Genomic DNA, 20985 nt, shown 5'->3' with positions numbered 1-20985 from the left:
AAATATCATATACCTTTCATTTACACTTATTCCTGGTGGTATTTTGGGACATTTGCATTCTCTACTTATAAATAGATGTATAAGTTTTTAATTTTCTAATTCTGATTATTATTTGGGGGTGTTGTTAGCAGAGGCCATGACCTTCAGCACCAAGCACGTCAGCACATAGCTCTTGTTATCCAGACACCTTCCTACCTTTCCTTCTAGGAAGAGAGCTGCCATCCCTGCCTCTCCCTCACTCCCATGGCTGTTCCTTCCTTCAGCTCTGGCTCCTGGTCCATCACTGCAGTAAACATGTGCTCAGGAAGGTCATCCTTGGCCTCCTCGCTTACGACTACAGTGAGATCTCTGGGTGTTTACCATCAATGGCTCCTCCCTCTCTTCATTGTTCACAGTGTCTCCTTGCCTCTGAAAACCCATGCTCCCCTGTACTGTCACCCCTTAGAGTTCCTCACGGCTTTTCTTCTTTGTACTGTTAAGCTGAATTAAGTCACCTCAACACAAGATACTGTTACTGTGTATACACAGCTTTCTCTCAGATACATAAACCTCACACGGATCCCTTTGCCTCAGGATAATTTCAATTTAACAGATGTTGACTGAGTGCATTTTATGTGCCCAGCATGGGGACTGAGCCGAGAATAAGAGAAACAATGGTACCGGTCCCCCGAAGCTTGGACTTTAGTGGAGACAATTGTAAGTGTGATAAGCAGTGAATTGTGATCAGTAGCATATTGTCTGTGGTTTTCCTAGTTTGAAGTGGTTACTGGAAAATGCTTGTAGCTGTCCCCTCATGTCCATTTTCCCCCTCCCCCATACTCATAGAACCTTTACTTGTCTGCTGTGTACATATTTTCCCAGAATACTCATGGCAATTTCAGCTTCTCTTACAGCTGTATATGGTAATTTAATAACTTAAGAGCTATTTTTTTTTTAAAGTAGAAGTGGTTGGTTCTTAAAGGAAGGACCTATTCTTCTAGCTAGTCTCTAATTCACTTTGATTACAAATGATGATGGTACACTATCTTGGACCTTATATTTGGGCTGCTCCTTATATTTGGTTGAGCTTATGATAGAAGGGTTCTGGGTTACAGTTCTTTTTTAGGGGAATACTATCTTATTTTATTTATTTTTGAGATATATCCATTTACAATACTAGTTTCAGATGTACAGCACAGTGATTATATATCTTTATAGATTATATTCCATTTAAAGTTATTATAAAATAATGGCCATATATCCCTGTCCTGCACAATATATTGGGCTACAGTTCTTTATGAAACAAATTCTACTCTACTAGTTGTGGACTACTAATCCTAGAATTTATAGGAGATTAATTTATTTAAATTGTCTATGCATCTTTTTTTTATATTTCTCACAACTAAACCTAAACCTAACTGATACAGTTAATCTAGTATTGCTTTGAAAGCAGGAGCCATAGCTTGTAAATAATTTTAATTCAGGAAACAAACACAATTTTAAGAACATAGCAGATGTTCACCCAATTCATTTAAATAAATAAAAGACAGTATTTAGAGAAGGAAAACACGAAATCACACCATTCAAAAAATACTAAGTCACCCAGAACCCTTGATGGAACATTGGTCAGGCAAGAAAAGATAAAAGCCTGGTATTAAACCACTGAGTTGTTTGTGGAGCAAGAGCCTGATTCTGCAGAAGTGGGAGGAACTGATCTCGTCATGTTAGCTTCTTAGAGCTAATGTATTGTTGGTATAGGAGAGTGAATAGAAAGCCTTTATACATCACTGAGTGAAGAATATACAGGGTAATCAATGCTGTTGAGAAAGATGATTCTGTGTAATAAGTGGTTGCAAAGATGACATAGTGAAACAGATTTCCCTGGTTCATATCCTGGATCTACCACTAACTCGTATAAATGTGAGCAATCCCTCAGTCTTTCTGAACTTCACCTACTATGTGTGCAAAAATGGATATTAAAAATCTCAATTTGCAAGGTTCTTATAAATACCAGTGAGGTCAGGTATGTAATGCATGTTTCACAGAGCTCAGCATAATGTAGGCTCTTAATGTATAATAAACATTGCTTGAATTTTATGGAAATAAAATTTTGTAGAGGGGTGATATCTGTCGCTTCTGCAATGCCATCTTCAGAGATTATGGTAGAGGAAGCCCTCTGTGGTCTGCTGAAAGTGAAAGTGAAGTCGCTCAGTCGTGTCCCACTCTTTGGACCCCGTGGACTGTAGCCCACCAGGCTCCTCCGTTCATGGGATTCTCCAGGCAAGAATAGTGGAGTGGGGTGCCATTTCCTTCTCCAGGGGATCTTCCCGACCCAGGGATTGATCCCAGATCTCCTGCATTGCAGGCAGACGCTTTAACCTCTGAGCCACCAGGGAAGCCCTCTGTGGTCTACTAAATCCACAGAAATACAGAGGTCCCACCAGTCTTCTGCTGATGAATATGCTTCCATTAACCCTGAGGCAGGAAATGAACTTGTGATTTTATTTCTACAGGGAGACTCTTTTGGGTTTGCAGGTTGTCATGGCATCTGGACCTATCATGTTGATTCCCACCTGTTTGGTGGAAAACAAGAATGAGCAGCTGTCTGTGAACCAGTTATCTTAAAGATTCTTTACAAGATTTCTCAGCCTATGGTGGTTGTGACTATTGTTGGACTGTATCATACAGGAAAATCCCACTTGATGAACTGTTTTGCAAGAGAAAAGCTTGGTGAGTGAAATCCTGCGACAGAGGTTTTGCATAGAGAAATCCTACATGATCCCAGGTGAATCTCAGCTTCTTGCCACTCCTCTAGAGGCACAAGAAGAGAGACTCCAAATTTCTTATTAAATACACCTAATTTTAATTCTCACCAGGAAAATTGAAACCTGAACTTTTTCTGTCACCAATCTTTATTTCAATGGTTTCTTATTCCGATAAAAGGAAAATTACCCCTGCTCCTAGAAATGGTTTCCTTCCTTGGTTTCTGAAGCGCTGGGTTCTTCTGAGTTTCTTCCTACCTTGTGTTTAGTTCTCTTCAATTTCTTTACCAACCTCTGGCTTTTCTTCTAATAATCTGTATTGTAGATCCCTTCAAGACTTGGCCCTGGGATCTTTTGTCTCTTCTATTTATACTTTCAAAATGGTTTCATCAATCTCTGAACTTTATATGTCCAGAGAATTTTATTGTGATACCCCTCAAAGTGAAATTTCTTGCCTTAATATTTCTTCTGAAATTCAGACACGTAAGTAGAAAAACCACCTAATTTTTTCTTTGGGAAAGATATCCACTTATACTTGTCATTTTCAGCATAAAGTCTTGGTCAATCTCTACTCCTAAATGCACTTTCTACTTTCACATTCTTCTTTTCAATTGCATACCACCAACCTCCCAGTCTCAAGCCCCAAATGTTACATCCCTCCATTAGTTTATTTCCCAGGTCCAATCCACATTATCAGTCTTTTTTTTTTTTAAGGTAAACCATCCAAGCAGTTTTTATTCATTAATATTCATAAATACACACAGCAGCTTCATTAGAGATTTCCATTTTCCTCTTCAGTTTGAATGTGGAGTATTACGAGAGCCTTCTGCATGTCAGGGTGCAGGAAGCAGAGATCACCCCTGCACTGCTACCTACATTTACCTGCTAGAAGTAAAAATTAGTTAAGTGGAAATGATTATCATATATATTTTTCTCTCTTCCTTTTTGAATGTACACAATGTAACAAGAGCGACAGACCTGAAATTACAATCACCAAACAAACCCAAGATAGTTGTTGTCCACTTTCATTGGCAAATACAGCACAGAGGACATTGTCTGCGAATTGGGATGTCATCAAAGAGGAGGTGGTGGAGGCTCATTTCCTTTATTATTCTCTTTTAAATTTAGGTTTTCTAAAGCAACATCTAAAGGGATAATATCTACACAGCCCGTAGCACCAAAATCTGCCATTTCCCCCCGTTCATCCTCGTCTGAGGACGAGCTCTCTTCGCACACTAAAGTGGACAGAAGGAGCTCTTGGACAAAGAGGCTGCGGTCTGCGCGCTCACTTTCCATGGACTACGCTCTGTTTCAGACATTTTAGGATCATTCAACCTTGTTAAAAGAAACTGGGAGTTCTGGATCGTTTGCTGACTGCTTTCTGTGTTAGCTGTGTTGGTTGTTGCCGTGGATTGCGTGATTGTAGTGGTGACACTGCTTGTGTTAGTGCGCCGGGTTGCGTTGCGTGCGGTCTCCAGTTGTTGCAGTGCCGCCTGGGCATGCTGCCGTTGGAGCTGCAGCTGCATCTGCAATTGTTGTAACTGAGAAGCGGAAGGGCCAGAGGAGTTCAGCTGTCCTCCTGCAGAACGTCTCACTCCCGATAACTGAGATAAAAGCTCAGCTATAGGATCCATGGCTTCCCTATTGCTTGGAGAATATGAACTCTGAGAAGAAGAAAGTCCACCAGTAGCATTGCTAGTAAAGTGCATGTTTGATCTGCGCGCACGAGGACCTCCTAACCCCCGGCCAGGGTGAAACATTCTACGTACATGTCGGACACCGCTCGACTCATCTAAATCTCTAGGGGCTGTGTGTTCAAGAGCAAGATGAGCGGCAAAGCCATCCGTGACATGATTAGGATCGCCTCCAGGTAACGCTGCACATATTGGACAAATCACTTCTGTTGATGTTTCTGCGTGTTCAGAAGTAACATGTTCTTGAAGAGATGTCTCCGTATAGCCCATTTTTCCACAATAGGGACAAGTAAAAGACTGTGGCTGTTCTACGGAGAAAGCTTCCCCACCATAGTACAAATCAAAATCTACCCTTGTTAATATGCACTGCATTGGGTGGTCAGTTGTATGCCTTGTTGTTGTTGCACCACTTTCATAACAAGATGCACAAAGATCGTAATCGTAGCAAATTAAACACTGGTATCTGCGACCTCGAAAATTTCCTTTTAAACATGCATCACAGCTGACACCTTCATGTCGGGACATCCTAGTTCAGACGGTGGCGGCGCGGCCCCTCCCGGGCTCCGGCTGCAATGTCCCCTGTGGGGTCCCGGCGCTGCTTGCGCCGGCCTGCCGACTCTCACTCGACTCCCGGGCTCGGCTGCGGCGGCGGGGAGTCGGCGCGGGGCGGGAACGGGGCCGGGCCTGGCCGGGGCTGAGCTCCTCCAGGAGGCGGGTCCGACGCCGCGGCTCCGCCGGCGCCCGCCGTGACTCGGTCACTCTCCGGCCCGCCGGCTCCCGGCTGCGGCGCCGCGCTCCGCAAACCCCTCTCCTCCCCTCCCCCGGTCCACCCCTCGCCCCTCTTCCCCGGCTCCCGGCCGCCGCCTCCTCTCAGTCTTCTTTTTACTCTCACTAAATATATCTTGAATCTCTCTCTTCCCCTCAATTTTTATTTTACCACCCTAGACTAAGCCATCCTCGTCTTTTTGCCTGAAGCTTGTTTTTTTTTTTTTTTTTTTCCCCTGAAGGGTCCTCTTTGCTTCTTCTTTGACCTTCCTAATAAACTCTTTTTTAAATAATCAGTGATCTTTAATTTAGTTACTCTGAATACCTCCTTAAGCTTGCATTATATCTTAACGAAATCCATGCTTCTCAGAAGCCCACTCTGATCCTAATCTTCCTTATTTCTCCAAACTCATCTTTCTGTAATTTATTTTTTATTGAAGTATAATTAATTTACAAAGTTGTGTTACTTTCTGTTGTAAGTGGAATGATTCAGTTAAATATACATATACATTCTTTTTCATATTCTTTTCCATTTTGGCTTCTTACAGGACATTGAATATAGCTCCCTGTGCTTTATAGTAGGACCTTGTTGTTTGTCCATTCTATAACATTAATATATATAATAGTTTTCATCTGCTAACCTCAAACTCCCAATCCACCTCTCGCCACTCCTTTATCCCTTGATATCTATATCTTTGTCTTTGAGTCTGTTTCTGTTTTATAGATAAGTTTATAAGTTCACCTGTGTCATATTTTAGATTCCATATATAAGTGATACCATGTAGTATTTGTCTTTCTTTTTTTGACTTCACTTAGTATGATAATCTCTATTTATGTTATGGCATTATTTCATTCTTTTTTTATGGATGAGTAGTATTTCTTTATATATATGCACATCTTCTTTATCTACCTATTGTTGATGGACATGTAGTTTGCTTCCATGTCTTGGTTATTGCAGAGAGTGCTGTTATGAATATTGGGTTGCATCTATCTTTTCTAATTATAATTTTATCTGGATATATGCCCAGGAGTGGAGTTACTGGGTCATATGGAAAATGTAGTTTTAGTTTTTTGAGAAACCTACATATTGTTTTCCATAGCAGATTCACCAAATTATATTCCCAAAAGCAATGCAGAAGAGTTCCCTTTTCTCCACACCCTCTCCAACACTTGTTATTTGTAGACATTTTATGATGGCCATTCTGACCAGTGTGAAGTGATACTTCATTGTAGTTTTGATTTGCATTTCTCTAATAAATTGGTGATATTGAGCATCTTTTACGGTGTTTATTGACAATCTATAGATCAGAAAGATCCCCTGGAGAAGGAAATGGTAACCAACTCCAATATTATTGCCTGGGAAATCTCATGGGCAGAGAAGCCTGATGGGGTACAGTCCATGGGGTCTCAAAGAGTCAGACACAACTTAGAAACAACATCTCCTTTGGAGAAATGTCTATTTAGGTCTTCCCATGTTCTTGCCTGGAGAATCCCAGAGACAGAGGAGCCTGGTGGGCTGCCATCTCTGGGGTCGCACAGAGTCAGACACGACTGAAGTGACTTAGCAGCAGCAGCAGGTTTTATTAGGTTGTCCAAGCTCATCTTTTACGTGTTCTCCATCACTGGTTATGCTACGGAACACTAGCCTCCTTTTTATCTTTGCAGACTGCAAGTTCATTCCTATCCCCAGATCTTTGCACTTGTGGTTCACTCTGCCTGCAGTGCTTGCCGATTCTTCATCCAGCCAGCTCTTTTTGTTTAAGGCTCTGCACAACTGTTTATTATCAGAGATCTTCCCTGACCATCTCGTCTCATGCTTCCTCTCCACTTAATATAATAAGATATTATTTATTAGTTCAGTGTTATTTTTATGTGGCTTTAGCTAGACCTCATGAAAAATCTGATTAGAGCCCAGTATCTTGGTGTTGTGTAGTACCTTGCATATCCAAATCCTACAAAGCCTGTGAGTATGGCTTAAAGTAAAGAGTATCAGACACTGGGTATATGTAAGAGGTGTTGAGAAAAACAGAGAACTATTTACTGAGTTTCTTGGGCAGAAAATGAGAATATAGAAACAGCATCAATCACCCATCAATACCATGTCTATCTTGGTTCAATGTAGGATACTCAGAAGTTTTGTTTTCCCACAACTTGAAAAAATCAGTATAAATGTAATGTGATATTAATATTCCTCTTAGAAAACATTTTAACTGCTGCTGAGATCCCTTGAATTAACTGTGATTCACAGTATCTTCAAAACAAGTTAAGAAGTAAGATGTAGCCACAACATTTTATGAGAGCTTGTAAGTGTCTGCTTTTTTCCCACCAATCCCTTACTCTCCAGTCCATTAAGACCAGATTTCATCTGGCTTGTCCATAAACTGGCTATATAGCAGTTTTAGCATTCACTGGCTATAAGATTCTAAAAAACAGGTGTTTTTGTCTCTTTTTGTGACTGCTGTATCTCCTTATCCTGAACATGTTCCCAATGTCTGCACCCTAGTTCAGTTCAGTCTCTCAGTCGTGTCCGACTCTTTGCAACCCCATGGACTGCAGCACGCTAGGCCTCCCTGTCCCTCACCAACTCCTGGAGTTTACTCAAACTCATGTCCATTGAGTCGGTGATGCCATCCAACCATCTCATCCTCTGTCATCCCCTTCTCCTCCTGCCTTCAATCTTTCCCAGCATCAGGGTCTTTGCAGATGAGTCAGCTCTTCTCATCAGGTGGTCAAAGTATTGGACTTTCAGCTTCAATGTCAGTCCTTCCAATGAACATTCAGGACTGATTTCCTTTAGGATGGACTGGTTGAATCTCCTTGCAATCCAAGGGACTCTCAAGAGTCTTCTCCAACACCACAATTCAAAAGCTTCAATTCTTCAGCACTCAGCTTTCTTTATAGCCCAACTCTCACAGGCCTGAAACCTAAGTAGGTAATTAATAGATAATTATTGAATAAATTGTCTTATTTATTCCTTGGACTATTTTAAGTTCTTGATCTAATTAAAATGCATTTAACTAGCCTAACTTCTTTAGGGAGTCATGATTGTTGAACGGTTAAAAAATCAAAACTTTCTTCCATATAGCATGCCCTTTCTCTCATCTAGTACACTGTTAGACCATGTGGGCATGCATAGATATTTCCTCACATTGGGAAATGAAATTAGAATTATGAAGGAACCAAACGTATGTGAAAGAATTTAATTGTTTAAGATATGAGTGGTTAGATGGTACACAAAAGTGAGCATCCTTGAAGTAGTTCTATTCTCTATTCTAGGGCACCTACAATCTTATGAGTCTAATATCATAACTCCTGGGCTGCTTACATTATCTGCTGTCACTGAATGTTACTTTCCCCCCTTCTGTTGCAGGTTTCCTTCTGGGCTCCACAGTGCAGTTTGAAACCAAGGGCATCTGGATGTGGTGTGTTCCCCACCCCTCCAAGGAGAGCCACACCCTGGTCCTTCTGGACACTGAGGGTCTGGGGAATGTAGAAAAGGAATTTTTTAAAATTGAAAGATAGTTGACATATACATATATATATATATATTCAGATTATTTTCAACTAGGTTACTATAATGTATTGAATATAATTCCCTGTTTATACAATAAACCCTTACTGCTTATCTATTTTATGTATAGTAGTCTGTATCTGTTAATTCTATATTCCTAATTTATCCCATCCCTCCCTCCCTTTCCTCTTTCATATCCATAAGTTTGTTGATCTTCTGTATATAGATTCATTGATATTATCTGTTTAGTTTATATATATAAGTGGCATCATAAAATGTATGTCTTTGTCTGACTTAGCATGAAAATCTCTGGGTCTGTACATGTTGCTGCAAATGGCATTATTTCATTCTTTTTTGTGGCTGAGTAATATGCTGTTATATATGTGTATATATATATGTAGGCTTCTCAGGTGATGCTTATGGTAAAGAACCCAACTGCCAGTGCAGAAGACACAGGAGATGTGGGGTTTGATGGTTTGATTCCTGGGTGAGGAAGATGCCCTGGAGGAGGGCATGGCCATCCACTCCAGTATTCTTGCCTGGAGAATCCCATGGACAGAGGAGCATAGCAGGTTATAGTCCATAGGGCCACAGAGTCAGACATGACTGAAGTGACTTAGCACACACACACACACACACACACACACACACACACACACACACACACACACACACACACACGTGAAAGTGAAAGTGAAAGTTGCTCAATTGTGTCTGACTCTTTGTGACCCCATGGACTGCCCATGGAATTCTCCAGGCCAGAATACTGGAGTGGGTAGCCTTTCCCTTCTCCAGGGGATCTCCCAACCCAGGGATCAAACCCAGGTCTCCTGCATTGCAGGCGAATTCTTTACCAACTGAGCTATCAGGGAGCCCCATATATATAATATATACATTATATACACATATAACATATATAATGTATACATATGTAATATGTATAGTATATATATTATAATGTGTAACTTATTATGTGTAATGTGTATATATTATATATTTTATACATTTATATATTTATATTTACATATATTTATATATATATGTAAAATTACATACCGTGTCTTCATAAACCAATTATCTGTTGATTAGGTACTTGGGTACTTGGGTTGTTTCCATGTCTTGGATATTATAAATAGTGCTATTATGAACTTTGCGATGCAAGCATCTTTTTGAATTAGATGTTTCAAGATATATGCCTAGGAATGGTATTGCTGAATCATATACTAGCCCCAGTTTTAGTTTTCTTTAAAGAAACATCCATACTGTTTTCCATAGTGTTTGTACAAATTTACAATTCCACCAACAGTGTGAAATTGTAACTTTTCTCCACATTTTCTCCAGCATTTGTTATTTGCAAACTTTTTGATGATGGCCATTCTAACTGGTGTGAGATGATACTTTATGGTAGTTTTGACTTGCATTTCTCTGATACTTAGTGACATTGAGCATCTTTTCTTGTGCTTTTTGGCCATCTGTATGTCTTCTTTCTGGAGAAGGAAATGGCGACTCACTCCAATATTCTTGCCTGAAAAATTCCATGGACTGCTGAGCCTGGTAGGCTGCAGTCCATGGGGTCGCAAAGAGTCGGACACGAGTCTTCTTTGGAGAAATATCTACTTAGCTCTTCTGCCCATATTTTGGTTGGAATGTTTGTTTTTATGATATGAGTTGTATGAGCTGCTTGTATATTTTGGAAATTAAGTGCTTATTGGTTGCACTATTTACAAATACCTTCTCCCAGTCCAAGGGTTGTCTTTTCATTATGTTTATGTTTCTTTTGTTGTGCAAAAGCCTTTAAGTTTGATTAGGACCTGTTTGTTTATTTTTGTTTACATTTCTTTTACCTTGGAAGACTGGTCATGTATGGATGTGAGAGTTGGACTATAAAGAAGGCTGAGCACTGAAGAATTGATGTTTTTGAATTGTGGTGTTGGAGAAGACTCTTGAGAGTCCCTTGGACTGCAAGGAGATCCAACTAGTCCATCCTAAAGGAAGTCAGTCCTGGGTGTTCATTGGAAGGACTGATTTTGAAGCTGAAAGTCCAATACTTTGGCCACCTGATGTGAAGAACTGACTCATTTGAAAAGACTCTGATGCTGGAAAAGCCTGAGGGCAGGAGGAGAGGGGGACAACAGAGGATGAGATGGTTGGATGGCATCACCAATTTGATGGACATGGGTTTGGGTTGACTCTGGGAGTTGGTGATGGACAAGGAGGCCTGACGTGCTGCGGTTCATGGGGTCACAAGGAGTCAGACACGACTGAGCAAAGGAACTGAACTGAATTGAATTGAACTGCGAGATTGGGCCAAGAAAACATTGCTATGATTTCTGTCAGAGAATGTTTTGCTTATGCTCTCTTATAGGGGTTTTATGGTACCATGTTCTATAGGTCTTTAAATGATTTTGAGTTTATTTTTGTATAAAATGTGGCAGTATTCTAATTTCATTAGTTTACATGAGGCTGTCCAGCTTTACCTACATGAGTTTTTAAAGAGACTATCTTTTCTCCTTGTATATTCTTCCTTTCTTTGTTGTAGATAATGAACCATAGTTGTATGGGTTTATTTGGGGGCAGTTTTTTTTCCATTGATCCATATGCCTGTTTTTGTATTAGCACCACACTGTGTTAATAATTGTATATTTTAGCATAGTCTGGAAGGGTTACATCACCAGCTTTATTTTTTGTTCCCTCTATATCCACATTAGTGAGAGGTTTTTTTTTTTTTTTTTTTTTTTTTTACATCATGACTGGATGTTGAATTTTATCAAACACTTTTTTCTGCATCTATTGAGGTGATCATGTAGATTTTGCCATTTTAACTATAATGTATCTTGGTATAAGTCTCTTTGGGTTCATCTGTTTGGAATCTTCTTTCCTTCCTGTACCTGAATATCTGTTTCCTTCTTTAGGTTAGGAAAAATTTCAGCCATACGTTCTTCAAATGCTTTTTAAATCCTCCTTTCTCTTTCTTCTTCTTAGATCCCTACTCTGGGTGGATTGGCATGCTGTATATTATCTTATAATACCATATATTTCTTCCCTCCCCCACCATTTTTCTGTCTACTGTTCTGACTGGGTGATTTTCATTATTCTATCTTTCATATCACTTACTTTTCTTTTTTTGTATTATTTAGTTTGCTATTTATTGCTTTTAGCTTAGCTTTTATCCTGGCAAGTGAGTTTTCTAATTTGAGCTAGTCCCTCTTTGTAGTTTTTAGTTTTTGTTATAGGGGTCTGCATTTTTATTGGTAGCCTTTCCTGATTCCTTTAGCACTTTTATTGCCTCCTTTTTGAACTCGGGGTCTGGTAGACAGTGAAACAAAGAATTTCACTGTTTGTTCTTTCAGGGAATTCTCTTGATCTTTTAATTGGGAGTGGTTCTTCTGCTTCTTCATTTCACTTTTCTCTGAACGAATGAGAACTTCAATGAATTGAGAAGAATTCAGAATTTGGTAATCTGCTGTGGTCTAGAAGGGCCGTTTTTACGTGGGAGAGTTCCTGTGTGGCCGGCATGAGTCTAATGTTTCTGGTGAGAGTGCTGTTCTTAGCCCTGGTGCCTGCCACATCTTTCCTCGGTGAGTGGGGCCCGCTAAAGGGCATGTGATTAGTGTTGTGGTGAACAGAGCCTGCACTGGATGTTGAGTGTGGCCTTCTCTTTGCTCTGTGGTTGTCACGGCCCTGCTGGGGGCAGAGTCTGCTCCCCAGTTGTTGGACTTGAAGCCATCTGTTTCTGAGATGTGGCCTGTGTTAGGAGGGGCTGGGAGAAAAGCCAATGAGTATTCCTCTGCTGGACCTTTCCACCAGGGAGTACACTCTGTGGTGCTGCCTGCCACCCACTGTGCTGGCTTTACAGGGTACACTGTTCTTGGCACTGCTCTTGGCCCTGCCTCAATTGTGGAGATGCAGGCTATCAGCCTGGGTGCCCCTCAGATGCTGTGCTGATAAAACCAGCAGTGCAGATCTGTCACCATAGATATTCTAAGGTCAGGCACTGGGACTGCTGTCATCACATACCTGGACCTGCTGTGGAGGCGGTGGAATCAGCCCAGATCCCAGGTCCCCCCTCAGTGTGCAAGCACCCACAACACTCACAGCTGCTGGCATCAGACCCACCCCAGCCATGGGAGCACCAGTAATCTACTTGGATGTCCCACAGGTGCTGAGTTTACAAGCAGTGTAAATCCACAGATCACAGGGCTGCTGGGACAAGGGTCAGATTTCAGCCCTGCCTCTGCCTGTGGTCGACTCACAGGTACTGATGGGTTTCAGAGCTCTTAGAGATGGAGGCCACCCACTGTGAGCAGGCAGAGATTGTGGTGGCGGGCCCTATGCCTCTATATCCAAGCTGAAACAATAGGGCTTCTATGGGGGATCTGGGCTCCTCCCTGCAAACACTCTTGTTTGCAGCTTATACCACATTCCTGCCCCCTTCAGGGTGTATCTATGAGCCAGTCCCAGTCTTCTCCTCAAGTCTGTCCACAGAAACCTGAGTTTCCTTGCCCAGCCTCTGTGCACACCAGCCAAGGCATATCTTGGGAGGGGGAGTGCAGTGATGGGCACGGACCCTCTGTGCTGGTCTCCCTCTCTTCTGCCTGCTGCAAGCTTGCTGGTGCTCTCTCCTCTGAGCCTCTAAACCTCCCTATCTGTCCCAGTTGATCTCCTGGCTGGTTAAGGGTGTTCCCAGGGTGAGGGAACATTTCCTCTTTCACAGCTTCCTCCCAGGGCTGCAGTTCCTATCCTGATTCCTTGTTTTCTTTCTTCCTACTTGGTTATATGGTGATCTTTCTTACAGTGTTGATTGTATGAGATCTTCTTTCAGGGTTCAGTAGGCAGTCTGCCAGAACTGTTCCACAGTAGATGTATTTTTGAAGTATCTATAGGAGGAGGTGAGCTCCACATCCTTCTATTCCATTATTTGGTCTCCCTCAACATATTCATTGTTTTTATTTGATACGCTGTTGCTAAGTTGCTTCAGTCGTGTCCAACTCTGTGCGACCCCATAGATGGCAGCCCACCAGGGTCCCCTGTCCCTGGGATTCTCCAGGCAAGAACACTGGAGTGGGTGGCCATTTCCTTCTCCAATGCATGAAAGTGAAAAGTGAAAGTGAAGTCACTCAGTTGTGTTCGACTCTTAGCGACCCCATGGACTGCAGTGTACCAGGCTCTTCTATCCATGGGATTTTCCAGGCAAGAGTATTGGAGTGGGGTGCCTTTGCCTTCTCCATAATGATTATCAATTTCATCGCTTAGGTTCACTGCTAATATGTAAACCCTTTGTCATCTTCATTGTATTTGTTTTTCAAGTGTTTTAAAATGTTTGTAAATACTATGAGATAGCCTTCTTGAGTGTATTCACTATCATATTTACCTGCTTTTTATAACTAATAAAGATAAGTAATGTTTAGTAGCAGTACATACACATTTAATTTAATTAGATCTATTCTGAGCTTTCAGTTGTGACTAGGATAGTATACATTGTGACTTACTTTTTGTTAAATGAATATGTGATGTTGCTTATTATTGAACAATGAATTGCTTAAAGTCACTCTATGTTGTTTTTTTACTCATACTATCTCATTTTATCCCATTCAGGAAAAAAAAAAGGAGGCTCTTTGTGGAATGTATTATCAGAATTCCTTTTTAGATGAGGAAACTGAGGTCACAGGAAATGTCAATGTAATTGACAAAACTCAGATTTTACTTTTAATTCTGTTTTCAAAGTTTTTTCCTTTGTATCAATACTTTACTATCTGAAATAACAAATGGAAAACTGATTAAAGAAATAAGAATGAATTTCTGAGAAGACTGCTAGTGCTTGCTCTAATATGTTTTCCAGGGTGATCTTTGCCCTAGCTGTGCTTCTGAGCAGTTCTCTGGTAAACAACAGCATGAGCACCATCAACAATGATGCACTGGAGAAACTGCAGTATCCTTCCCAGTTTTATTGAGAAATTGATGAGAATGGAGACCGAACTGGATTTCCCTTCCCTGTGGCTGAGTTGTCTTTGTGGAACAGTGGGGATCAAGGGCAAAAGAGAATGTTTACAGTCATTTTTATGAAGAAAATGTGGGAATTGTGGGTAGAAATTTCTTTTTCCTTAACCAAGTCCTAGCTATGTGTCAGAGCTCACAGAAATCACCAGGGCCAAGTCCTCTCCAAATTGGATGAAGTAGAAAATTCCAGAGTTTATGAATTTCTTTCCAGACTTTATCTGGGCTGTACGGGATTTCACCCTGAAGTTGAAGGTACATGTTTATCCTATCACAGAAGATGAGTACTTGGATAATGCCTTGAAGCTGATTAGAGGTATCAGAGCATGATCTAGGCAGTGAGTAGTCAAGTAGAGAGGGGATCTACTAAATACTGTCCATCATCTCTGGGGTTGCATTTAAATTTGAAACTAGATCAAGGGCCACAGAAATGGTGACTGCGATCTAGGTTGTTATTCCTTGATAAGTTCTAGTGACTACAGTTATGCTCACCCAAGAAGAATAGGGCTTAACAAAGTGAAATTATTCAAAACTAGTTTGTACTGAAGATAATTTGTACCTTAACCTTCAGATACAATAGGGAACTAAGACTTTTCAAGAACCAGATGCTTGCTTCCCTTATTATGCTTCTCCCTTCAAAAGCAGAGACATTACTTTGCCAACAAAGGTCCGTCTAGTCAAGGCTATGATTTCTCCATAGTGGTCATGTATGGATGTGAGAGTTGGACTGTGAAGAAGGCTGGGTGCTAAAGAATTGATGGTTTTGAACTGTGGTGTTGGAGAAGACTCTTGAGAGTCCCTTGGACTGCAAGGAGATCCAACCAGTCCATTCTAAAGGAGATCAGCCCTGGGATTACTTTGGAAGGAATGATACTAAAGCTGTAACTCCAGTACTTTGGCCACCTTATGCGAAGAGCTGACTCATTGGAAAAGACTCTGATGGTGGGAGGGATTGGGGGCAGGAGGAGAAGGGGATGACAGAGGATGAGATGGCTAGATGGCATCATGGACTCGATGGACGTGAGTCTGAGTGAACTCTGGGAGTTGGTGATGAACAGGGAGGCCTGGCATGCTGCAATTCATGGGGTCGCAAAGAGTCGGACATGACTGAGTGACTGAACTGCACTGATTTGATTTGAGAAAAAAAATGACATAATTGTTAGGCATAAAATAATAATGAGAGATATATTTCCGTTAGTTTTTTATTCTTCTCAAGGAAGGGTACAACTTTCTAGAGTGTGGATAGGAAGGCAATAACTTTCTAGAGTGTGGATAGTTGTATCTTCTACAAAAAGTGACTTTAAACCTTAAAAAACCTTATGATTTTCTTTCAATCTATACTTTTTCATTATTTCTGATAACAACCAGATCTTTCATTTTATTTTCCTTATCATATCGTTCTTTTTATTCTGACATATTCAGTCACTATTTAGTCATATTTATTTACTTGGTCATTATTTTATATTAGTAAGTCATTGTAATGAATTACATTTAAAGGTGGGTGAGTACTTGAAAAAAGTGCTGTGTTTATGGAGTAGTGGTAAGTTCTTCAAATTACATTTAGGTTCCTTTTAGTCTTCAGAGTTTCTACCTAAAATGGCTAGTCTTATCTGTATTATGTGAATTCAGTCAATGAAGTGTTCCTTAACTGAACACGGTATCTATGTCCCATGTTAATCATTACTCCATTGCTTTTGTTTGTAGCTCCTCTTCATTTTGTTCCTAAGGTTTACTCCAAGATGAGTTGGAATAAACCAGAAATTGATATTTGATCATCATTCATTAAATCTTTTATTTGATAAACATCAATGAACTGAGTACCATGTGTATTTCTGTGCATTGAAGATGGAAGTTTCTTTACTCGGAGCTGCTGTTTCCTAAAATTGCTCTCCAGGGATATGCCATTCATGTGACTTTGATTTTTAATTTTTATGTATATGTTAGAGGAGTTCTATGAGAATAGAAGACTCCAAAGATTAAAAAATAAATCCCTACTCATAAAAATTTTTAGTTGCCTTATGCCAAGACTCTGTTGTTTTCTTTCTTCTTTAGGTCAGAATTCCAAAGTTAAAAATTCCAACATATCCAGGGAGTGTATCAGGCATTTTTTTTCCAAAATGGAAGTGTTTCATCTTTGACCAGCCAGTACATGAAAAGGAATTCCTAGCCCATATTGAAGAAATTTTGGAAAGCCAAGTGAATCCTAAATTCAAGGAACAATCAAATAATTTCTGTTCATGTATCTTTATCCATGCAAGGACCAAGACCCTCAGGGAAGGGGTGAAGGTCACTGGAAATGATGAGTTTCCTTTTTCAAAATTATATTTCTGTGTGGCCTGTTATGTGTTGACTATTTATAATATGTTTTCTTTAGTAGTTTTGTTTCGTACGTAGAAGTGTGTAGTTATTTTAAAAAGTGTCATGCCTCAGAGATAAATATGTAAATGTTTTAGAAATTTGTTGTCATTATGGGATCAGCAAATTCCTTTCCAAAACCCTTGTCACTGCTATCTGGGGTTGCTTAATTTAAGAAAAATCCCACCATTGGTAATAAAATCACTAGCTGGGTATGAAAATAGAGGACATTGTCTTCTCAGGAAAAGTTCTATACTATGTCTTTTTCTCAAGGAGACTTCTTAAGAATTTAAATCAGTCCAAAATAACTATTAGTTTCTGAGTCCCAGAAAACCCATGAACAGTTTAGGAATCAGGAATAAACATTATTTTTATTATCCTGTAGAATTTATTTGTGCAGTTTATATTCTTCTTTTAATTTGTGTTAACCTGAAATAATTTTTCTCAGATACCTGTAATTATGTTAGATGAAGATAGATATTTAATATTTTTTAATGTAATGAACTAGAGAATAATAAAGAGTGTGAAAATGAAGGTGATGACTGTAGAAATAAGTAGGGGTGTGTTGTGTGTGTGTGTGTGTGTGTGTGTGTGTGTGTGTGAATGTGTGTGTCTGGTTTGAGAATTGTAATTTCACAACCTTGAATCTCACTGAGTGAGAACTTGATATTTATTCATATTTCTACTTTATTCAGGGCTGGCTACTCTGGTGGTAACTTAGGTCGATGCTGTTAATACTGGAACAATTCCTTGTTTGGAGAATGCAGTGACAACTCTGGCTCAGCTGGAGAACTCAGAAGTTGTGCAGAAGGCAGCTGATCACTACAATGAGCAGATGACCCAGAGAATGAGCCTCCCTGCAGACACGCTCCAGGAGCTGCTGGAGATGCACGTAACCTGTGAAAGGGAAGCCATTGTCATCTTCATGGGGGTGCTCCTTCAAGGATGACTGATAGAAATTCCAGAAGAAGCTCATGGTACTTTGTCTTAGTATTTGTCCTTTTTGATTCTTATCCTTCTAGAGTGATGCCTGGGGTTTATCTGCTATTCAGGGAAAAGTAGTCTGGATTCTCATGAGAGAGAGAGAATGCTAGAGAACTATCTTTGCTTCTTTTTCCTTAAAGCTTGGGAAAGTTTTCAGGATGTCTCTGATTTCTCAAGCAAAAGTAGCATTGAGCATTGATTTCTCCTTTAGTGATTGTGGCATGGTTCTAGAATTCCACTAAGTCATTCCTGAGATGGTTGTTCGCTGGGTAAAATCATTCCTGTTCCTAGATAGGAGACAGAGGTTGAGATAGTTGGATGGTGTCACCGACTCCATGGACATGAGTCTGAGCAAACTTCAGGAAATAGTGAAGGACAGGGAAGCCTGGTGTGCTGTAGTCCATGGAGTCACAAAGAATTGGACACGACTGAACAACATTCCTTGATACTTGATTTCCATGGGCAAACTTTCTTAACAAAAGCAAGTGTGTTATATTTATTTTCTTTATTAGTTGTCTTTCTATTTACTTTCTTTATTAGTTGTCATTGTTTTATTGAAGACAGAGCCATGGGATCCTATAGCTACTAGGAATGATAGAGAATAGATAACTGCAGTATTTCACAGACCATACTCTCGCAGAGGTTTCAGTGTGTGCATGCATGCTTAGTCTCTTCAGTGGTGTCCAACTCTTTGTGGTCCTATGGACTATAGCCCACCAGGTTCTTCTGTCCATGGGAATCTCTGGGAAAGAATATTGGAGTGGGTTGCCATGCCCTTCTCCAGGGGATCTTTCCAACCCAGGGACTGAACCCACATCTCCTATGTTTCCTGCATTGGCAGGCAGGTTCTTTACCACTTGTGCCACCTGGGAAGCCTGCAGAGGTTTCAGAGTTGGGAATAAACATCTGTATTTTGGCTACATTGCTTCTGTGGCTCCACTGGAATGGTTTTTTTTTTCATGAGGACCACCTTAGATCAATTCTTCTACTATATTCCTTGGAAATTTATCTTCTCTGTTCCTTGATTCTGGTGACATTCCTCTACATTCACCCTGTAAGCACTTATAAAGAATAAGGAAGGTTTCTTGCTGCAGAGTGAAGAGGCATCTACTAAATACTGCCAGGCTAAACTTGATCTGCTTTCAAAGGCCCTAATGAAAAGTATTTCAGAAGGAAGTTTCTCTGTTCCTGGAGGGAACAAACTCTGCAGGAAAGCAATGGGAAGGTTACAATGGGACTATTTCCATGTGCCCAGGAAAGGAGTGAAGGTGAGGAACAAGGGGAGCATGGGGAGCCTACAGAATAGAGTCCAGAGGGTCTCCTGAAAATCTGAGAGCAAAACACCATGTGTGGGTAATGAGAGAGCATGGGGATATCATGAAAGGTTTAGTTTTTAAGGCCCACTACATGGTATTTATCTCTGAGGAGAAATGTCCATCCCCCACCCCACTGAAATGGATTTCTAAAATCACAAGAGACAGAACAGAAATTATTCATTTCTTCATACAACAAAGTAACATTTTATGTGCCACGTGTTGAGGATTTATGATGCAAAGTCAGAATCTTTGTATTCAAGGCTGGATCAAAATGCAAGAGCAAGTCAAATAAATAGACATCTGCATATAGAGGGATAGCACTTTACGTAACTGTGATCCTGGGCTTCACTGATGGTGATAATAAACTTAATAATAATAGCACACCAGAGTATATTGAACCATTATTGCCTAGAGGCACACTGCTAAGCTGTTTCTCTAAACATTTTAATTTAATCCTGGTAAAAATATTCCATAACGCTTACAAAAGTCTACTTTTATAGATGTTACAGATCTAGGAGGCACACGGTGTCTAAATAACTTGCCTAAAGTTACACACCTCACAAGAGGCAGGAGAGAACAGCAGCATATATTAGAGTCTGATTTTCACATTGAGCACATAGTTTAGGAAAATCCCCTGGAAAAGGAGGGGGATATAAATTGAAATATTTGTACATGTTGTTCAAGTTGAGATGGTATTCAAAGGGAAGAGCCCCAAGTAAATGTGCAAACATATGAGACTGTGAGTTTGTACAACTGCATGTAATTCTGACTCCTTGATTCCTGGAGCAGATGAAAGGAAATATCACTGGGCAGGGATTGGAGGGTTGCCATTTCCTACTCCAGGGGAGCTTCCCTAGCAGCTGAGCAAAATTCACAGCCTAATGGTGTGTGAATGTTAGTAAGGTTGGGAACTATCCTTCCTCTCACTGTCCAGATCTAACTCAGAAGATATTCTCTGCTGTAAATATTATCCTTTGATGATCTAATGCTGCTGCTGCTGCTGCTAAATCACTTCAGTCATGTCCGACTCTGTGCGACCCCATAGATGGCAGCCCACCTGGCTCCCTAGTCCCTGGGATTCTCCAGGCAAGAACACTGGAGTGGGTTGCCATTTCCTTCTCCATGATGATCTAATAAGAGAGAATAATTATATGTGTCAAACAGATAATTTAGCAAAGTTCTTAAATATAAAATCTGATTTTTGAAAAAATAAGAATTTTCAAACTTTGCATTTTCCTCTCTTACCTTCCTTTCTTTTAGGTTCAAATCAAGGTTCAAATCAATCTGCTTATTGAAGGATTTAGTGGGAAAGCTGAGGGGATGAAAGCAGAGATGAATCATCTCGGAAACAATTGAGAAGAGTAAAAAGGATAAAGCTCCCTGGATTTCACAGAGCCTGGACACAATTGCCACTGAAGCACCTGCTATTCTGTCTGCTCCTGCTAAACTAATTGGCCAGGGTCTGAAGGACCTGAGCTCACTGTTTAAATAGGATTAGCTTGTATTTTAAGTATATCACAGAATGTGGATATATGCTCCACCCTAATTTTGGCATGCATGTTTTTTAGTTTCATTCTGAAAGCTTTTAAGCATAAAAAGTGCCTACTAGATGACATCATTGTCTG

General features: G+C 40.4%; 1 protein-coding gene and 1 pseudogene across 1 annotated transcript; one reads left to right on the top strand and one right to left on the bottom strand.

The window, feature by feature from the left end:
• The first annotated feature begins 623 nt into the window (after positions 1-623).
• On the top strand, positions 624-20716 carry LOC101114327 (guanylate-binding protein 6-like; annotated as a pseudogene).
• On the bottom strand, positions 3457-4987 carry LOC114115616 (E3 ubiquitin-protein ligase KCMF1-like). The gene is given in 2 exon segments (XM_042240304.2): positions 3457-4042; positions 4045-4987. Coding segments are annotated over 2 exon segments (1143 nt in total). The 5' UTR covers positions 4961-4987; the 3' UTR covers positions 3457-3815.
• Positions 20717-20985: the final 269 nt, after the last annotated feature.

Source organism: Ovis aries, chromosome 1, assembly GCF_016772045.2.
Source record: "Ovis aries strain OAR_USU_Benz2616 breed Rambouillet chromosome 1, ARS-UI_Ramb_v3.0, whole genome shotgun sequence".
Classification (NCBI taxonomy): domain Eukaryota; kingdom Metazoa; phylum Chordata; class Mammalia; order Artiodactyla; family Bovidae; genus Ovis; species Ovis aries.
This window is presented reverse-complemented; position numbering and strand designations above follow the sequence as displayed.